General features: G+C 44.5%; 1 protein-coding gene across 1 annotated transcript in view; it reads right to left on the minus strand.

Moving 5' to 3' along the window:
* Positions 1–764: 764 nt before the first annotated feature.
* The window catches only part of KIAA0368 (KIAA0368 ortholog), a 61763-nt gene continuing 47915 nt past the window's right edge, over positions 765–14612 (minus strand). The window contains exons 36-50 of the mRNA XM_010005464.1: positions 13486–13636; positions 12570–12635; positions 8890–8979; positions 8316–8382; positions 7594–7685; positions 7423–7489; positions 7008–7199; positions 5948–6156; positions 5418–5461; positions 4670–4862; positions 3895–4039; positions 3196–3301; positions 2957–3045; positions 1730–1801; positions 765–904 (exon numbers count right to left, since the gene is read on the minus strand). Coding sequence (XP_010003766.1) covers positions 765–904; positions 1730–1801; positions 2957–3045; positions 3196–3301; positions 3895–4039; positions 4670–4862; positions 5418–5461; positions 5948–6156; positions 7008–7199; positions 7423–7489; positions 7594–7685; positions 8316–8382; positions 8890–8979; positions 12570–12635; positions 13486–13636 — 1723 coding nt within the window. The remainder of the gene's footprint in view (positions 905–1729; positions 1802–2956; positions 3046–3195; positions 3302–3894; positions 4040–4669; positions 4863–5417; positions 5462–5947; positions 6157–7007; positions 7200–7422; positions 7490–7593; positions 7686–8315; positions 8383–8889; positions 8980–12569; positions 12636–13485; positions 13637–14612) is intronic.

Genomic DNA, 14612 nt, shown 5'->3' on the forward strand with positions numbered 1-14612 from the left:
GTCCCACACAGCTCAGTAAAGTGCTCTCTTGTGCATCCTTTGAGGAAAATAGTTCTCATTTAAAGATTGGGAGGCCAAGGTTGTTAGCTGGGGAAGGCATAGTCTCAGTCAATCCATGTTGAGGTCAGAGAAGGAGGAAGGAGCAAAGTTAACAGTACTCTGCCTTTCATAACTTACAGGCAACAGGCTCCAAGGGAGGAGCAAGCAGGAGAAGCAGAGGTGGGCGTCAGATGAAACCCTGCCCTTGGGAAGCCACAGGAGTTCAACACTGGCTTCACTGGGGGAAAGGTTTCATTCTTTTTAGGTAACAAACACTAGCTCTACTGCAGAGTCCAAAAGATTTACTGTTTAGACACCAGCTCACATCTCCACACACGACAGAAGTGAAAAAATCAAATATGCTTTTCACTTCCTGGGCTGGTGGTTTTCCAACAGGTCCTTTGAAGGACAAAGGGGATCTCAAAAACATTCTTTTGCCAATTTAAATAAAAAGGAAAAAAAGTATCTTGCCCTCAACATTTTTTATGTTGTACACTTAAACATTCTAGGGCAGACTGTTAGAGGTATTTACTGGTAAAATATCTAACCACCAGCTTAAAAGAGTAAAAATAACATTAACGGGGAAAAGAATTTAAGGCATTTTTTTATTTTGGCCAGGAATGCTGCATGCTACAGAGTAATCTTCATTTTCCCACTTAGTTTTCAGACCACTGCACTTTTTTGTTTTTGTTTTACATGGCACTTTGTAGTTTGTGTTGTACAACTTACTCAAGATTTTCAAGTGTTTTCTTCAATATAAAAGCCTTCTCCTGCAGCTCGGGTCTGCTGTCTGACGCCATAGTAGACAACGAACGGACGAGGCGCTCTCTGCTTTCTGGTGTCAGGCTTCCCCACTGCTGAGCTGCTGTGTACAGACAGACACTGGACATGAATAACAGAATGCAAAAAAAAACCAAAAAACAAAATGCCTATGCCCACAGAGGCTGAAAGAGTGACTGCTTCATTTCACTTCCAGTCTGTACTGCTCTTCCAGGAGAAGGCTACTGAGGAGGTACATCCAGCTGGACAACCAGGTGCATGTGCAGCTCCCTGAACAGGGAATCATGCCCATCTAGGCTAGGCTTGATTTGTCTAACTGCAACATGTGAAAACAAGGGCCTGAAGAACCAAAAGCTTCCCACTTCACAATTGCTTCATGTAATGTATTAATATTTTTGCCAGATTACAGGCAACATGAAGTGCAGAAAAGAAATCCAAAGGAAATATTTGCTACAGAACAACTGCAGACATATATGACCTTGAGACTTAGGTAGTCTCATTCTCTGAAGTGAATTCTGCAAGGCTGAAATCCTAAACTAACAATAAGGAACTAAACTTGGCACTGAAAGGGTAAAAATTACTCTTCTGCACAAAAAGGAGATGTCCCATATATGAAGCTTACACATAACATGGAATCTGAATACACACTTGGTCCTGTGGGCTCCACCAGGATCCTCCTTGCTGGACATTTTCCATACATTCAAGGAGTAACCAACAGTACTCTGGACCTTGACTTTATCCACACTTCAAACCCTCTCCAAGTTTCCCAAGTCACCACGTACAGAACTCCCAAGTCCCTACTGCCCCAAAATCACCTAGTGCTGCCATCCCTCCAGGGTTCCAGGCCACACAGCCAGAGACCATTTTTACTGAACAGTGGCTCTTCCAGGTGGAAAGCAAAAACGCTCACCTTGCAGTTTGGTGAGCAGCAGTTGTATCACAGACAAAGCTTCTGTTCTTACAGATGTGTAGCTTTTGTTTTCTAAGGGATTTAAAAAACAAACAACAAACAAACTCAAAATCACAGTGAGAACCAAAGACTCACCAACTGTACATAGAGCATTCACTACTGTGGTCTCCTGACAATTTTTGTTAGCACAGCTCACTCAGCTCATTTGTGCTGGCAGTCTGCAGTGCTCTCCAATTAAGAGACATTTGAATGGCAAAAAGTGACCAACTAGAGGTTCACAAATCGACTCAGCCTTGTGCACTGCCTCTGCTATTACCACAGCACCACTGCTCCTTACACATGTCAAGAGGGAACAACTCTGGTGCCGCTGCAACGTGATCACAGACAACTTCTCTGCGTAACAGACTGTTCCTTTGTTGAGTTGTAATGGCTAGAAACAATCCAAATTTTAAGAAGTAACAGTAGTGAGGGTACATAAGCATTATGCCACCAAGCACAAGCTTGAGAGAAAAAGCTACTCGGTTTCCTCAGCTAAAATTTTGTTTAAATTGATAGTCAAACTTTCCAGAGATCTTTGGATTGACAGTTAGCTCTAAAGTAGCTGTTCCCTTTTAGGCATACCAAAAACAACAGCCACACACAAGCAGGAGATTTGTGACACCATTACAATCACAGGACAAGTGGGAACACTAACAAAGTAATGGACAGGCCTATGACTGTCAACATCACTTAGGTAGCACTTGTATCCCCATAAGTGCTCTGCTCATGGGGGAGCACAAACTGTCTTAAAGCCTTGGAGCTTCATGCACTGGCTATCTTAGAAAATTCTGGGTCCCTCTATGTATCCAACAGTCTGAGGAGGAGAAAAAGCTACATTTCATTAAATCAGCTTGATTAGTTGTGGTCCGTCTTCTGCAGAGAGAAAACTACTACACTTCTGATTTGCACTCCTGAGAGTTTGCAGACTCTGCTGTTTATCTCTCCCTCCCCTTTTAAAGCTCTCTTGCACCAGAGGAATTTATTTCTCTGTGCAGAGCCCCCTGCACAGTACTGTCTTCAACAGCTACTGCAACATGAGAGTTTTCACAGTGCAGCACAAGGAAGGGCAAAATGTTCTATCTGACAGCTCATGCTTACTGGGCACTTCCTCTACCAGCCAGCCCCCAGAGGAGAAGTGTGTTAACAAGCAGTTCATCATCGACCACAAACAAGGAAAAGTCTACTTACCTAAAGAAAGAGTGATAGATGAACACGTTTCTGACAGTATTTCTGCCAAAGCCACAGGGTCTGAGTGCTCCTCATCAAACAGCATTAGCCTGTCAAATACAAAGACACTGTCAAACACCCTGCAGTGCTGGGACAGAGGTCTTGCTTTCCTCCAAGAGCCCAGTGCCACCTTCAGTTTCATTTAACAGTTTGAAATAACGAAGAAATGAAACACTGAATTGGACTGCAGAGAGAATTACCCTTGGAAGTAGGCATTCATGGCCTGTAGCACTCCAAGCTGCACTTTCCATGTGCTGAGTTTCAGACGGTCACACATTAACTTGCAAAACTCTTGGCCATAGCAACCTGCAGAGAAATATGGATGTCATTGTCTTACCACAGGGAAAGGCAACAGGAAACATGTCCTGCTCTGTCTCTCAGTGCTCCTTGTGCTCCTCCTAATGTGACATCAAGCTAATCACTGCATGTGACAAAGTTAACATTCTGTAACCCTGAAAGTGACCCTGAAAATCTTCACCACATCAACATGCTCATTAACAAATACTGGAAAATAAACAGCCGCATTACACATTCTGGCATGCTAATAAAACCAACTGGTTTTTTTTTCCCATATATCCTGTTCCTCCACTTTGTACCAGCTTTGACACAAATGTAAATGTGAGCAGCAGAAATAGGCTGCTTTTGATTAGGCATCCTACAGGTATAAACAGAACAGTTTGATGAAGTGAATTTAAGATAACAGAGAAGGAGTTTCCCCAAGGATGGGCCATTGAAGCAGCTTTCTTACTAAAGCTCTTGCAAGATGCAGGCAGCAAGATTCTGCACCTTCTCAAAAGCCTCCTCACATGATCTCCAGGTCCCTCCCTCCTCCCTCTTTTCATTTTGAAAGGTAACACCCTGGTCAGAAAGTTTGCTCTGCGCACTGTTAGCTGACTTACGCTGTGTCTCCAGGTTCCTCGGCCAGGCTTTGCCCAGGGTTTCAAAGGCACAGATCAGGAACTCCATCTGCACCTCTTTCTCCCTCATGTCCTCATCCTCTTCCTCGTGCTTTGGTAAACCTGTGCCCATGTTCTCAGGAGAGCTCTGTGGAGGCCATGAGGGGAAGGTATGATTGACAGAGGGATGAGAGAGGGTAACCACACACTTTAGTGTAATTCAGTTCCCCCTCACTGCCTGTGCACACTAATCCTTGTACCTCATCACAGCCTTCACACACAGGGAGCACAGGTTCCCCCCGGCCACCAGCAGCTCCGAGTGCTACCGGCAGGCTGCAGCACTGCATAGCAGGCTCCATGGCCTTGCATTCAAAAACGTCCCCATGCTATATGTGTCTCACTGGCAGAGCTGTGAAGCACTGCAGGTACTAAACAGAAGCACTCTGCACAGCTTCCTAGGAGTCTCTTGCTGCCTGTACAGCAGCCAGGAGCTAACTTTTAATGGTGTATTGGGGCAGCGCTCGACACCACAGGAGGGACTCTGCCTAGGGAACAGCTGGGCCAATTCAGAATTTGGGCAGCACAGATTCAAAACCCTCAGGGTTCACCAGTAGTCTGGTATTCAGCTCCACCAAGGACTTATCTGACTGCGGAGCACTTCTCACGTCAGCAGCCTTGTGGGCAGAAGGCCAGCCTGTCTGTAACAGCATCACCCGGATTGTCACCAGTTAGGTGTTTGGCTTTGAAAGAGGGAAACCTAAAGAAGCTGAACTGTCACCTTCTTTATCATGGGAAAGACTATATCCGCCAGCTCCTGGAACCGGTCTTCCTTGGTTGCCTGCAGCACCCCAGCCGCGCAGCGCAGCGCCACCATCTTGTACTTCAGGTTCTCCTTCCGACATTCCTTCAGGACAGCCTGGACAATGTCAGTGACAGTGGGCTGGCCAGGCACTGGCCTCTGCAGCTCTGCACTGAAACACAAGGCACAAAGAAACTATCAGACCCACATGAATCCCTTCCAAAACTCTGCTTTTCCCACAGACAGGAAGCAATTGTCCAGGCACAAAGATGGCTACCAATAGCTGTTAACTGTTGGTTAGTTACACTCTTGTGCTCTTCTTTGCTCCTTCCCTGTCAGTTCTCCCTGCTTTTCTTTCCTCATATGCTTCCAAAGCACTTTCTCCCCTCACTCTTCTTCTGCCTCTTCCTCTGTTTTCTCCTTCAAGGTGTCCATCCTTTCTGTTAGTCTCATCCTCCTCTTTAGCAATACTGACCTCTAAACATCCTCCTCCTTGCCATAACTCAGCCATTTACCTCTGAAGGTCTCTCTGAGGTATGACTTGTCCCTCCCAGCTCTCACTAGTGACACAAACATTGACAAGTGGAGTGGAAAAAGACTCCTCATATGCTGATGGGAGATCAGGATGGTGTTCACAACTTTCTAGTCTCCTTAGCACCAGAGAAGCAATAACACTGTGCAAGAACCTCCCAGATCCTCAGAGTACCACCTCTTTCAAGTCACTTACCTGCATGCAGAAACAATGCTGGCAATGGCCTTCAACAGTTCCTCCTGCAATGAGTAAAACGGATACAACTGAGAACTGCTACACAGCCAAACGGCACAGTCCTGCAGCACTGGGAAAAACTCCATACTCCACTGCAAAAGGCAGTGGAGAAATACACTTATGACACCAGCCTAGAGAAGCAGTATCTGCCTCCTGCTGTAGAGGCTGCAGAGGACTTGACATCCTATCTGCATTGAACTGGCAGTGGAAAGGAGGCCTTGCAGTGCCTCTGAGCACAAGCTCATACCCCTCAAGGATAGAATATGGTGCAGTGTGAGTAGTCTAAGTGAGAACCTAAATTCTAAGCCAATCTGAATTCCACCTACTTATCTTCCAGGTAATTTTTGTATCTGCTAAATGCAAAAGGCAAAGACACCCTAAGCCAGCATTCCTACATGTGCTGCTCTGCAGCACAGAATGTTGCATATCCTGGCTTGAGGGCCACATGCTGGTGCTCACAGCAATCCACACGGTGCCAGTTCCTGTTTTACCTTCCCAGTCCAGGTTCTCCCTGGCAGACCTTGCAGAAGTGCGGAGAGCACTATTCCCAGATGTGGTGGCACAAGGGAGCCTGTCTGTTTGGCAATTGATGCCATGGCAGCTGCTCCTTGGGCTTTCATCTTCCAGGACTGGGACTGCAGAGCCTTCTGGGTGATAGTTATCAGCTCCTGCATATACAGTCTGATGCCACCCTGAGTACCTGCAGATCAAACAGAAGAAAACTGTAATTTTGCCACAAAACAAGCAAAAATCTGATCTTATATATATTAAAAATAATAATTAAAAAAACAAACAAACAAGCAAACAAAAAACAGTAAGAAATTTATCTTTTTTTTGGCCATTAAGCATATGGCAGGGACTACTTCAGGAAAGGGAGTGAAGGGAGTGAATCAGCTCCCAGGCTGATTGAAGATAGGCTCTGTTTTCTACATGCTTCCAAAGAAAATCTTTAGCATGCATGCATGCAAAGATCTCATCTCAGTTCTTCCATATGGCAGACACTAGACATTGTGTTGGCTTGTTTCTAAGGAATATAACCTTTTTTTTTTTTTTTTTTTCAAGAACAGGTCACTGCAAAAGTCATTTGGTGACTGAAGGACCAAATCTGACAACAGGTCTATAGTGTAGATTCATTAATTGAAGCTAAAACCAAAGGCATCACCAGAGAGACTTCCAACCTGAGACACATGCCAAAGTCCCCTGTTACTTCAGTGTGAAGCACCCCTTGAAGGCTGGCATCAAAATCTCCAAAGATGCCCAGCTATCTGCACCAAGATCAGGAACGTATTACACTGGCATTCAGTGCCTCACAATCTTAAAATACTTCTCCTGATTGTGCCTGTACACCTCTGTAATTATTCTTAATAGCCACAAGATAAGCTAACCCCACTGACACTGTCAGAGAACATCTTCAGCAGGGAAGAAAACAGAAACAAGCTTCCCAAATATTTTAAAATGAGAACTCTGTATTTCCAAATGGATTTCCAGAAAGCATAGTATTTCTTGCCCCATGCTTCCCAAAAAGCTTTTGCCACTCTTAACACATCTTACCAGGCACATTTTCCTGCCAAACTTCAGTCCACAGAGTAGAATCCTCTTTCTCTCCTTTCTCTTCATCGGGAACCTCGTGCATGCCAAGAAAAGCCAATGGTAGCACATGTTTGGCATGGTTCTTCACTACATCTGGACTGTAGCGCCCCATAGCATGAACAGTTAAAGCACAGCCTGTCCTGTAAACTGGCTCTGAAGGAGTAAAACAATCACACATTATGAATGAGAAGCAGGATTTTCCTCTAACAGCTTGGTCTGCCTGTTGGGAAGCAGAGAATGCACAGTGTTGTTCAGGGATTATTCAGGAGTTAAACCAAGCATCACAATACAGAAATGTTTCTTTCCCAGCTTTTCCTATCATCAGGTACTTTTTCTGCACTGTATTCTGTCACTGAACACTCCAAGTGCAACATACCTTCCTTCTCCATGTACCAACTGCTGAGTTTTTGCAGCAGCTTCTCAGTGCTACTGTCCCGGGAAGTCTGTAACAGGGAAGAGACCTAAAATCACTCAAATTCTTTAACAAAACAATAAATAACAGTAAAAAGCAGATAAAAACACAAAGCCATCTCAAACCCCAACTCACCCGGACTAGATGCCCCATAGCAAAGGCAAAAGACTTCTGCACCACGCTGTTGCGATCAGTCAGGCCACTAAGTAACGCACTCATAAGTTTGCCTGTTGGAAGAAACTTCACTTTATCAGAAGTATCACGTTTTTATTGCTGTGGCAAGAACCACAATAGCCTACATTTCATTAGTTTGCCTGAATTGATGCATTTTTCCTTGTCATGTCTGTCCAGTCCTTACGTTAGAACAAGGGCACAGCACAGCAAGGCTCAGCAGAAGCTGGTGTTTTGGCAGTCTCAGCCTGCGCCCCTTGGCAGATCATGTTCCTGTGTTGTAAGCAGACCAGCTGATCCTGCTTTCATCTTTATTGCTATTTTGCAATTGAAAGATTACCTTCTTTGAAGTAATAATCATAATAAACTGTACTAAGAAAGCAAAGTCCCTGTTTATGGTCCTCCCATAGCTCGAGTCAAGGAACAAATGCTCATTAACAGTGCTGCACTAACAAAGGCATTGTTAGTCTGCTCCAAAGAAGTCTAGGGATATTTCCAGCTATACCTGCTGGGCCATGCACACATGCAAAAGAGGCTGTCCTTAAAATACTCAGTTTTATAGTTTAGGCAGACTCATACCCGCAAGGCAACTTCAAACAGCTCTTTGAGGAAAATACACACATAAAGATAATTCTTGTGATAAAAGAACCTTTAAAACTCTACAAACACTACAAAAAAAACCTTACCTGAATAAGGTGTTAAGTCCTGAGGACACTGTGTGGTTAACGATACAATTACACTGGCACAGCCACCCTGGAAGATTGCAAGGCAAAACCTATGTAAGAGAAAACAGTACTGGCCCCTGGTTATTGCTGCCAATACTTGCTGTGGTACTATATGCTTTTGTGTGACATTTTCTAGGCCCACTGAGGCTCTGCCCTGATAAGCCAGAGGCCAAAAGCAGAAGCAGAAAAAAAGTTTGTAACAAATTACAAGAATTGAATGAGGAAGTGAAAAAGTCACCAAGACCCACACTCAGAATAGGTGGGCCTGGAACATTTGAGAGCTATACAGGACAACCTTTTGCACTCAAATGTCACAGAGCAAAAGAGCCATGAAGCCCAGGGAAGCTAAGGTAGCACACATTCAGGAAATCACAATTAATATAAGCGAACTAAGACTCAGATGTAAAATGACTCCAGCATGAATAAGCCCAACCTGTCATTTTAAAAGAGGCAGTCAAAGTAGCAGTATTTATGTTGACACTGCACTGTGTTCCCTTCTCCATTTCCAAATGAATTATTAAAATCACAGACATACCTTTGTGCCAAGGCCTACTCCACTTTTGATCAGTTCACACAGCCGAGGAATCAGCTCACCCAGGACAGACACATCCAAATACTGCAAGCTCTAGAAAAAGGCAAGGGACAGGGGAGGGGGAAGGAAAGTAAAAAAGGTATTGGTTGTAGACTTAAGCTACTTTGCTTGCAGCAGAGGCCTGTTTCAGTTCTGTAGGCTGGACTTCAGCTGGACTAAGTTTGCTGCATGGTGGGAAAAAGGCACCACACAAAGTGGTTTCCAGCACATACAGGTTCTCTTGTCCCACTTCTATGCTGAGGTGACCCTGCTAAAACTACAGTTTGCTGGAACTGAGGTAGTCCTGCACTCCAACTGTTTAGAAAGCTGAAAAGTAACACACTAGCAAGAACTCCTTTGAGCAGTGGGGAGGGGAGAGATACAAATTTTATCTTAGGATAAAACCCAACATTCCCCCACTGTCTGAAACCCTAGCAATAAGATATCCAAACTGGACAATGAAATAAACAAACTACGGAATATTAGGGGTTGGAAGGGACCTCTGGAGAACATCAAGTCCAAACCCCTGCCAGAGCAGGGCCACCACAGAATCTAGGAGAGGTCACACAGAAATGCATCCAGATGGGTGTTGAGAATCTCCAGAGAAGGAAACTCCACAACATCCCTGGGCAGCCTGTTCCAGAGCTCTGTAACCCTCACAGTAAAGAAGTTTTTCCTCATGTTGAGGCGGAACTTCCTGTGCTCTAGCTTGAATCCACTGCCCCTCGTCCTATAACAGAGCACAAATGAAAAGAGGTCATCCTTCCTTCTTCGACACCCAGCCTTCCTACATTTATACACATTAATTAGATCCCCCCTCAGTCTTCTCCTCTCCAGACTAAACAGCCCCAGGTCTCTCAGCCTTTCCTCATATGAGAGGTGTTCCAGTCCCTTAATCATCTTCATAGCCTTTGTTGGACTCTCTCAAGTAAATCCCTGTCCTTCTTGAACTGGAGAGCCCAGAACTGGACACAATACTCCAGCTGGGCTCTCATTAGGGCAGAGCAGAGAGGGAGGAGAACCTCCCTCATCCTGCATACACACTCTTCTTAATGCAACCCAAGATACCACTGGCCTTCTTGGCCACAAGGGCACATTGCTGGTCCATGGATAACCTGTTCACCAGGACTCCAAGGTCCTTCTCCACAGAGCTGCTCTCTAGCAGATCACCTCCTAACCTGTAGTGGTGCATGTTGCTATTCCTTCCCAGGTGCAAGACTCTGCACTTGCTCTTGTTGAACCTCATTAGGTTCCTCTTTGCCCAGCTCTCCAGCCTGTCCAAATCTTGCTGAATGGCTGCACAGCCTTCAGGTGAATCAGCCAATCCTCCCAGCTTCGTGTCATCAGCAAACTTGCTGAGAGCACACTGTCCCCTCATCCAGATTGTTGATGAAGATGTTGAACATCACTGGATCCAGCACTGATGCCTACGGGACTTCACTAGTTACAGGTCTCTAGCTGGACTCTGCACCATTGATCACTGCCCACTGGGTTCTATTTTTATCCAGCTCTCAATTCCTCTCACTGTTGACTCTTCTATCCCATGCTTCCTGAGCTTGCTCACAAGGATGTTATAGAAGACAGTGTCAAAAGCCTTGCTAAGGTCAACGTAGACTACATCCACGGGTCTCCCTGCATCCACCCATTCAGTCAACAACATCATAGCAGGCTATCAGACTAGTCAAACATTATTTTCCCTTTGGTAATTCCATGCTGGATACTCCTGATAGCCTTCTTCTCTTCCATGTGCAGAGAAAACCTCCAAACCGAGTCACTCCATGATTTTTCCAGGAACGGAGGTGAGGCTGACTGGTCTGTAGTTCCCTGGATCTTCCTTCTTGCCCTTTTTGAAGACTCCAGTGACACTGGCTTTCCTCCAGTCCTCAGGCACCTCTCCTGTTTTCCATGATCTTTCGAAAATGATGGAAAATGGTAGAGAAACAACATCAGCCAGCTCTCTCAACACTCTTGGGTGCATCCGACTGGGGCCCATGGAGTTGTGTATATTCAATCTTCCCAGCTGATCTCTAACTCACTGATCAGTGGAGAGTCATCCTTCCTCCAGGCCTCATCTTTTACATCCAACGTCTGGGGATTCATGAGGGCTGGTCTTAGGAATAAAGACTGAAGCAAAGACGCTTCTCAGTAACTCTGCCTTTACTGCATCCTCTGTTACCAGAGCTCCCACCTCATTCAGCAGTGGCCCCACACTTTCCCTGTTTTTCCTTTTAGCACTGATACATTTGGAGAAGGCTTTCTTGCTCTCTTTTACTTCTTTTTCCAGGTTGAGTTCTTAGAAGGTTTTGGCCTTCCTTGAAACTAGTCAAGACAGTTTTCCAACAAGTCAAGAAAAACAAGTGGAATAAAAGACAAAGGGACAACTAGGATGTTAAGAGTAGCACTTCTTATCTCCTACACCTAAAACATCCACTGGGAAAAACAGAAAGCCTCATGTTACCAGAATTCTGCCTCTGGACAGAGGAGATTCAGCCTCTAAGCAAATTCAAGGATCACATATTAACTGAAGGCAACCCCTTCTGAGCTTCAGAAGTCAGATCTTCTGTCGCTTCCCTCCTGCACTGGTACGGTGAAAGGAATAATCCATGGTACCTCACCTAAGGATGTAATCTCCCAGCCAGCCCCAGAACATGGAGGAATAGAGAGAAAGCTGCTCATCAGACAGGACACCTTCATGATACCCCAGCACTGATCAGGGCAGCACAACTGTTCTTCAGGGCTGGCAGGTAGAGACCTGGCCTGGAGGAGGGACAGCAGCAGCTGCTGCAGCCTGCTGGGTGGCAGTGAGTACACTTTTAAATGGAACTTTTAATCCCCAGCTGCTTTACACACCATTTATAGAAACCACTTGACACCAAACGCTTGACATGCTGGAGGGCTTGCAGTTGTTAATAACCTTCCCATAAGCACGGGAAACAAGGAGTAGCCCTGGTGCCTATGCTATCCTAAAACTTGCTCAGGGCTCCCACCTCCCATCTCCATGCATGCTGCTGTCTGCGTGCAGCGCCTAAGCAGGTAAGAAGCATCTTTTTCTTTGGGCAGAGACAGGCTCTTACAGACAGAACTCCTCCTCCTGCAGCAGGGAACTATGGTGGCAAACACCACCTGCTGACAGTGCTTTCAGTGATAGCAGCATTATCTCTAACATCTCCACCATCAAAACACCAGCAATGGCCAGGTTGGGGTACCTTAGGCACCACAAGGCAAGGGCTGCACAGCATTTGTGCCTTAAGAACATTATCATCAGTCAAAGGCCAAAGTGAGAAGCTGATTGTGATATTGTGGGGCAGAGATGAAGAGAAATGGCAGCCAGCATTATTCAGAACCAGCTGAGCCCCTAACCAAAGAAAAGCACTTGAAAGGTACCCTCTTCATCAAAGCAGGGAGGTCTTCAGGTGAAGAAACAATCTGACTCCAAATGGAGCCAAAGTTATTCACAAACAATCCGGGGAGCCAGCTGTGGCAACAGGATGAGATAAGTCAGCCCATGAAAAAGAAGGTGGAGAGGCAGCTACATGGAGATGTGATAAACCTGAACCCTGAAGAGGTATTCTGTAAAGGTTCCACTTTGGCTACTATTCTACTCCTAGAGCATACCAAGAGTACACTGTGAATCAATTACTTGCCATGTTAATGGTTTCCATCATGGGAGATGACTTGACAGCACTAAGTCTGGCACTATCCATTGCAGTCTGGAAAAAAAGGAAAAAAAACAAAACCAAGTGTAAACTCAACATGAAAACAGTGGAAAGGGCAACATCAGATCTAACTCACTACCTCACAAAGTCAAATCAAATTTCATTTCAGAGGCATACAGACAGAAAGTAATTATGTCTACAGACTATGAATGTCTCTCTTTCAGAGGCAGATGGATGTTCTAGCTGAAGTACAGGAGCTAAACTCCTGACATCACAGAAATTGGGGGCAAAAAAGAACAAAACAAAGAAAAAAAATGAAGAAAAAGTCGGTGGGAGGAAGTCGCACTCTGACCTGTACTTCACTCATTTCTGTTTGCAAAGAGCTATTTACTTCTGAGCAGAGAGTTTCAGTCAGTTTCCCAGAAGAGTGCTACTGATTAATAGTTTTTGACAGAGATTGAAGAACACAGTGCTGGCAACATCCACCTCCAGCCCATAGCACTATGACACAACTTGTAATTTATGTCATAAGAAATATCGCAGTTAATTCCCTGGAAAAAACAACAGCATAGTTTGACAGTACAGATGCATTCCAGATAATTCAATAATTATCTCTTTTCACCTGTTTCACAGTTGAAGTGACAATTAACAGCAGTTCTTACTAAGATTGTTCTTCCTTTCCAAAATATACGGAGGTCTAGTGAATAAAAAAAAAATCTAAACCCTTCAAAAAAACCTCACATTTCTCCAGCCATCTTCCACTGAAGAAGCTTTTTCTAGGAATTTATTAGCTATTGCATCGTTGAACATCTTCCAACCGAATCTGCTATTTTTCTGTTCACTGAATGAAGCTTAAATCTTTGTTATCTCTGTTCTGTTGATACTGTACCATTATTGCACTTACTTTCTCCTGATCTGTTGCACAAAGACTCAAATAATTGAGGACTTGAGGCTCCAGCACACTCAAGGATTCCAGCAGAGCTGGAATAAGTTTTGGTGCGTGAGGTTTCAGCATAGACCCAGCACTTTTACTGATCTTCACAAGAGTATTAATGCTGGAAAAAGATTAAAGGGAAGGTCAACAGAGAAACACACAGCCTTAGTGAAAACCCTCTCTGGTCTACTCTAATCCAGTACTAACAAAAAGGCCAATCCAAATCTCAGATACAACAATATAAATCTACCTGCAAACAAAAATCTAGGTATTCTTCAGCTTAAGCAAAATCATACTCTAGCCCTGAGCTTTAAACAGATGCTGTGCTTTGCACAGAGGTTTCTTACTTTGGCCAGGATATCACAAAGGGAGTGAGCAAAGAGGCAACACTGTAGACAGATGTAGGAAAGCATAATGCATCTTCATGTTTTCAGTAAGTTCTAGGAAAAGTCACTCCAGAGACATCCATTGTCTCTGCCCAAGAGAAAATAAATTACAATTATCTGTTGAAAGTCTACTTTTCAGTTTCAGACTGACCATGTCTCTGGTTGCATTTTGACAAAGGGTTTTCCTATCTTCAAAAGGGATTAAAACATTAACAAACTATTCACTATAATTTGCTAGGGGCTTTGGAACCTTCCTGGATAATCATGTTCAATAAAAGCCAATTATTTTTGCAAAGAGCAGCTACACTCCAGGGCTGAATTTTCCAGCTTTCCTGTCCTTCAAGCAAATGAAGGATTAACAGTGTTACAAAGTGACAAGCATATGAAACCCCTACACAGCAAGGGACATAGAGCCATTACACAAACTGTTAGGCTTATATAAACCGCATTTGAACAGTGTGACCAAAACCAGCTGCCTCTGGGATGTGAACTGTCATTACTCACAACCAGCTGTGAAATAAGACCTGGCCGTTTCAAGAACTATCATGGGATTTTCTTCCTCTGAAAAGAGGACAGCCTCAAACACAGCATACTGCTTGCAAACCAGTTTGTACAGAGAGAAAATATGTTCTTGTTGGGAAAGTGATCTGGGCATTTGAACAGAGGTCATATACTCCCAAAAGACAGGTATAATTCTCCCTGGGCTGCTGA

This window comes from Chaetura pelagica, unplaced genomic scaffold, assembly GCF_000747805.2.
Source record: "Chaetura pelagica isolate M959 unplaced genomic scaffold, ChaPel_1.0 scaffold349, whole genome shotgun sequence".
In the NCBI taxonomy this organism is placed as follows: domain Eukaryota; kingdom Metazoa; phylum Chordata; class Aves; order Apodiformes; family Apodidae; genus Chaetura; species Chaetura pelagica.